This window comes from Musca autumnalis, unplaced genomic scaffold (genome assembly GCF_047663935.1).
Source record: "Musca autumnalis isolate F117 unplaced genomic scaffold, ASM4766393v1 scaffold_2, whole genome shotgun sequence".
Lineage (NCBI taxonomy): Eukaryota > Metazoa > Arthropoda > Insecta > Diptera > Muscidae > Musca > Musca autumnalis.
The window spans coordinates 238,176,478-238,182,879 of record NW_027411755.1 but is presented as its reverse complement, the minus strand read 5'-3'; the positions used below and the strand labels follow the sequence as shown (position 1 = coordinate 238,182,879).

Below are 6,402 nucleotides of genomic sequence, written 5' to 3'. Positions count from 1 at the left end.
AATTTTGCCTTTTTGGTTTACACCGAATAACATTACGCTTGGATGTTCGTTAATCATTCTGTGGCGGGAATTGTTTAACGCAAACTCTACTGTTTCTAATGTTTTTACCCATGTAATATTAGTTTCTGTGTCTACGAGTTTAGCAATCATTGGACCTAAACTTCTGTTTACCCGTTCTACTTGACCATTTGCTTGTGGGGAAAAGGTGGCTATTTTAATGTGTTGGATGTTATTTTCTTCTATAAACGTCTTGAAGTCATTAGAAGTAAAACAAGACCCTCTGTCGGAAACAATATATCGCGGTCGGCTGTAATATCGGAAGTATTCCTGTAATGCATTTATGACCTCTTTGGTGGCGGTAGTTTTAGTAGGATATAGCTTGACGAACTTGGAGCAAGCATCAATAACCACAAATATATGTTTTTTTAGAATTGTCTCTATCTACGGGTCCGTAATGATCTATGTGTATCATTTCGAAAGGTTTCGTGGGTTTTGGAATGTTGTGTAAAAATCCTTCAACAGGTCCGCTTTTAGGAGAAAAAACTATGCACTTCAAGCAGTTTTGGACGTGCTCTTTAACCTTGTTATTAATGTGGGGAAACCAGTAAGTCTTATTAATCAGCTCTATAACTTTGTTAATTCCGATGTGTCCCATTTCATCGTGGTACCTAAAGAGGACATGGGATTCCATTTGAACAGGGACGACAAAAAGTAATTTTCCGGTTTTAAGTTTTCTGTACAGTACACCATTTCTCATTTCATAATATTTGTGATTTGTTGTCTGTAACTTTTCTTTTAGCTTAACGATGTCGGTATCTTTATTTTGTGCAATAATCAGATTTTCTTCAAAAGTATTGGTATCTACAATCAAAATGTCTAGCGACCTGCTTAACGCATCTACATGTTGCATTCTTCGTCCTTCTCTGTGTTGTACTGTATAATCATAATTTTGTAGTTCTAAGGCCCACCTGGCAATCCTAGGGTTCAGTTCCCTCTTGTTAAGTGTCAAAGTTAACGAGTTGCAATCGGTTATTATTTTAAACGTTTTACCGAACAAGTAAACCCTAAATCTACGAAGTGCATAAACTATAGCTAAAGTTTCCAACTCATAGCTGTGAAATTTGGACTCAGCCTCTGATGCTCTTTTGGAGAAGTAAAATACAGGATGCCATCTATTGTCCTGTTTCTTTTGCATAAGTATAGCACCGAACCCTAATGCGCTAGCATCGCAATGTAATTCTGTTTCTGCGGCAGGGTCATAAAGAGTTAAAACTGGCGATTCTAAAATTTTACTCTTTAACAATTCGAATGTTTCGAGCTCTAGTTTTCCGAAAGTGAACTTTTTATCTTTTCTGGTTAAGTCATAGAGTGGTTTAGCGAGAATTGAAAAGTCTTTGATGAAACGTCTAAAGTAGGAACAAAGACCAAGAAAACTTTGTACGGACCTTACTTTGTCCGGAACAGGGAAATTTTGTATTGCCTCTAAGCCTTTGTCATCGGCTCGTATTCCTAAATGATCAATCGTATAGCCTAAGTACTTTATTTTGTCTTGCATAAACTCGCACTTATCTAAACGAAGCTCTAATTTGTTTTGTACTAATCTCAACATAACTTTTCTTAATATTTCTAAATGACGTTGGAAGTCAAACGTCGCAATCATAATATCATCCAAATATATTATTACATCTCCCGTTCTAATTAGGTCTTTGAAGACACTGTTTATAAACATTTGGAAAACTGATGGGGCATTTTTTAATCCAAAGGGCATACGCACGAACTCAAATTGTCCTAGAGGCGTAATGAACGATGTATATTTAATGGAATCATCACTCATAAAAACGTGATGAAAACCATTTTTGAGATCCAATTTAGTAAACACTTTTTTGTTTGCTAAACTTTCTAAGAGATCATCGATCAACGGAATTGGGTAATTATGTTTAACAGTAACCTTATTTAATTTCCTAAAGTCTACGCACATTCGCAATTCTCCTGTTTTTTTTCTGACTAATACTATGGGTGAAGCAAATTCAGATTCACTGCACCTTATTGTGCCCTTTTCCAGATAATCGTCTAAAATTTTCTGTAATTCTTGTTTCTCGGAATAAGAGAGTCGCCTCGGCGGGCAATTGAAAGGTTTTGCGTTTTCTAATGTTAACTTCATTTCATGGCGTACCTCTGGTAACAGGGGAGGTGTCATGTCTACATAAGTTTCTTTAAACAAAGCATAAAATTGTTTCAAAATGTTACGGTCCACGGTATCGCCCACTTTTAAATTGTAGTCTGTAAAATTTGAAGATACATCTATCGCCAATATATCGTTTTCAAATGCAACACAATCCTGATCATAGTTTGAATCGACGGCTGTAGTTTTATTACTTAGCTCCAAATTGTCTGTAATATTTTTTTGTTCCAACCTGTTCATAATTTTCTTTGATTTTGTAGGTATCAATTTATTTCCCAACTCCAATTTGTCCACAATCTGTTTTGATGTACTAACTATCCGTTTGTTATCTAGCTTTAATTTGTTTGAGTTATGTTGGTGGGGTTCTGTATCAATTTCGCCACCGAACAACAGTAATTTGCTATTGGTCTGTTCCAAAAAATCCCTTCCCAACAATACTGAGTATTTCATAGAAAGTTTATCTACCACAATCATTTTAAGTTTGAAGAATTTATTTGATAATTTCAAAAACGAAAAGCAACATCCAATTGTTTTTAATAAAGAAAAGTTTAAACCATAAAAAGTTGTATTATGAATAGGGAAAATTTTTGTTCCAAATGGCAATGCGTCCTCTCTAACTAAGCTTACTGAGCTACCCGAGTCTATTAGGCTTTCTAAATAAAGATTAAAATTATTTCTGAAATTAAATGCATAGGTAAAATATCTTACATAAGGATTCTCTAATTTTGTCATAATTTTCTTCTTATTTTGTTCGCAGCCAGACACTGTGTGGTCGCTGCCACCGCAAGCATAACATGTTCCTGGCTGTCGTCTTGGTTTACCGCAGTCAGCTGCATAATGGCCTAGGGTGTTACAATTGTAACACCGGACGTCTAACTTGGTGGTTGAAGTAGCGCGGCCACCGCCACTCGACTTAGGCAATGTAATTACTGCGAACGCTTTGCACATCTCCGTCACACTTTTGTATTGCTGCAACATTGTTTGTCGTCGTAGCTGAACATTTGGTATGCCCTCGATGACATACTCCAACAATTCGTCTTCATCTAATTTTAGTTTGCTCGCCAAACGGACTTTATCATCGCAGTAGTCATTGAACTGTTCATCAGACTTCCAAAGTCGACGTTCAAACTTTCTACGCAACTCCAACTTGCTTTCGTTGGAACCGAACACCAAACAAAATTGCTGAAACATTTCAGTCACTGTTTCTGTAAGAGTATTGCGGCGAGTGTGTAGCCATGTTAATGGTCTGCCCACTAGCTTCTTCGCAAACAGCGCTCGTAACATTTCATCGGTCAACTTGTACGTCTGCTGCAAATCTCTCAGCTGCGTTACCCAAAACTCTGCGTCAGTGTTACCGTCGAACTCTGGCAAGAAGTTGCTAATCAGAGACAAAGAAACGGCACTGTCTGTTGGTTGTGCGTTGTTGTTGTTACCTGAGAATAGTTTTAAGATATTATTCTCTCTCTCCAACCGTTCTTTCTCCTTCTTTAATAATTCATTTTCTTTTCGTAACAACTGCAGCTCTCGGTCTCTTATTTCTGATGCTGTACTCTTCTCGGTATGTTTTTGTTGCAGCGGTAATTTTATTTCACCGAAGGTACCATCTGTAATTTTTAACTTTGTCTGCATTTCGTTTGTTTGGGTGTTTTGTTGTTTCGGTGACTGTAGATTTGTTTCACATAAGGTGGTGTCGGTAATTTTTGTTGGTGTCTTCATCTCATCTTTTTTGCAAGCATCAAAACCGGTTGATTTCTGAATTTCTTTTTGTTCCATAAATTTCGATTCTTTTTGTGTCGCTTGCATTGACTGTACCTTGTCCGTTATTTCCGAGACTGCACTTTGTTCTTCTTCACTATCCACCAACAACGGCATAATAATTTTCTTTGACCGCAACGTGACATTGTCGGTACATTTATTTTCTCCATCTGTAACATTGTTTAATGTGGTGACGTCACACAGCAGTTGATCCTCCACTTTATTCGTAGCCATTTTTCACTGACTTTATTTATTTTATTTGTTAGCGAAAGAAAAACAACAGCGTTGCGAGGTAATGTGTTTATAAGCGCGAAAAAAAACCACTTCTGAAAATGTAGGACGGCGACTAAATGAATTCCAATAAACACCTTGGCTTGTTGTTCTTATTATTTATTAATTCTTTTCTTATTAACACTTGAGCGTGCGTAACGATGTACGGTGTGTTTGGTAGTCAAATTCAAACTGACTCCTTCGTTCCATTCGCTCTTGTTTTGGGATGGTTAGCTGCTACACATAAACCAAACACACACAACCGTTCATCTTTACCTACGCTCAAGAGAGAGTAGTCACAATTGAGTGTTTGTTATCTTATGATTAGATCTACATCAGAGTGAGGCAGAGAACATTTTTGGGTCTCTCTTGTGCTCTCAATGAGCGTAAATTTGTTGTTGTTCACAACGTGTTAGCATCTACACAGGCTGTGAGCGATAACAAATTTACGCTCACTTAGAGCACATGAGCTCTCTTGTGAGTCACAATGCCTCCTCCTGATCTACATAAATACAGCATATTACACTATCTTACAACTATTTACATACTAAACCTTTAAGTTTAAGTCTACTTTTGTATGGGAAAGTTATAGACAAATATTTTAATCCAGTAAGCCAGTCGACTTTACCGATTGCTAAATACTCCCCGTCCATTACTGTACATAATACAATTACAGTAAGGTTGACCTAAATTATGAAAAGTAAACTGTATAGGTAACAAAATAAGTCTTTGCAGCCTCCATTCCGTCCATTTTTAGGCGTTTTTTGTTGAAGTCATCACAAATGTTGCTGTGAAATTGATTCCAACGGACATAACACCCAAATCAATTTTGTGAATTATGTCCGCATTTGAAGTAGGACATAACGCCCAACATTTTTGGGAGATGGGAGGGAAACTTATCACATTGTAGTTGAGATAAACTGCATTGCCTCATTTTCAGTGTAGAGGGAATAACATGTCTGGATGTTATATGTATATACGGCTATTTCTAATGGACCAGCATGACTAATAAAATTCACACTAAGAAAAAAATTCTTATATTAAACAAGTTCCATTCATCATGTTATCACGTGATGTCAATAAATTTCTAAAATGTTGTACATCAACATGGAGAAATTTATTTCAGCTCACTTCTTCTATGAAAAATATTTCACATGCTTAAGTTATAAAAAGAAAAATAACAAAATGAGTTTTTGTGGTTAGTGGTGTTTGGCAGTAGTTTCGAAAATAGAATCATAAAATATAATAGCTGTATTCATTTAATGGAAAGTTGTTAAAAAACAAGAACTGAAGTGAACTCCATCATTACATTCTCTACATTTATGGTAATGGGTGCATTGTCAGCACCCACACGATTACCATTTACATGGTAATTTGCCAGGCGAACAAGAGAGCGAAAGAAAGGCCAACAACACACACAAACACTAATGTTTATGAGCCAACGACATAAAATTGTTTATGTTGTCCTCGACTTCGTAACTGAAATGTGCAACAAATAATGTTGAAAGGAATTATTTTGAAGTAAGGTGGATTCCATATACATTTCTAAGCTTTTAAAAGTTATTCATACAAAACAAGTAAGAACAGACTATAGTCGGACGGGGCCGACCATATGATACCCTATACCACTAAACGCGTCTTCTTGGGATAAAGTTATAAGATGTGCATTAGAAATTTTACCAATTTTCACACAAAAGTTTTGATCAATTTAACCCGCTAAATATTATCCGATCATACCGTTGACTTGCACGTTACTTCTTCATCTCAAACCAAAACTACGTTTAAAATTTCGCGCCGATCGGACTATTATTGCGACCTACAGAGCGGCTACAAAATCGAGCAAAAATTTTGTTTTTGGTCCATTTCATCCCTTTAACATTTCACGATCATCGCCAAAAACTAATCAGTTCTATTCTGGTCCAAACCCGACCTCCATACTAAATTTCGTGACAATCGGTCCATAATTGCGGCCTCTAGCTTGATTACAATTTTTAATGGACGGACAGACGGACGGACGGACGGACGGACACACATCGCTAAATCGCTTTATCTCGTCGAGATATGAAGTTTGGTATACCACATGAGGGGTCTACGACGAATATTTCGCGGCGTTACATGAATTTTTGGGAAAACAAACTTATTATACCCTTTTCCACATTGTGGTATAGGGTATAAAAATGGAAATAGAAGTTATA

The 6,402-nt window shown here is 36.6% G+C and overlaps 1 protein-coding gene across 1 annotated transcript; it reads right to left on the bottom strand.

Moving 5' to 3' along the window:
* Positions 1-2,733: 2,733 nt before the first annotated feature.
* LOC141393368 (uncharacterized) lies at positions 2,734-4,401 on the bottom strand. Its single transcript, XM_073966367.1, has 2 exons — positions 2,891-4,401; positions 2,734-2,835 (listed from the first exon to the last, which is right to left on the bottom strand). The coding sequence occupies exons 1-2, from the start codon at positions 4,169-4,171 to the stop codon at positions 2,827-2,829; spliced, it is 1,290 nt and encodes a 429-aa protein (XP_073822468.1). The 5' UTR covers positions 4,172-4,401; the 3' UTR covers positions 2,734-2,826.
* Positions 4,402-6,402: the final 2,001 nt, after the last annotated feature.

Bases quoted from the DNA above. Each gene is read 5' to 3' on its own strand.
- LOC141393368 (XM_073966367.1), bottom strand. From the start codon at position 4,171: ATGGCTACGAATAAAGTGGAGGATCAACTGCTGTGTGACGTCACCACA.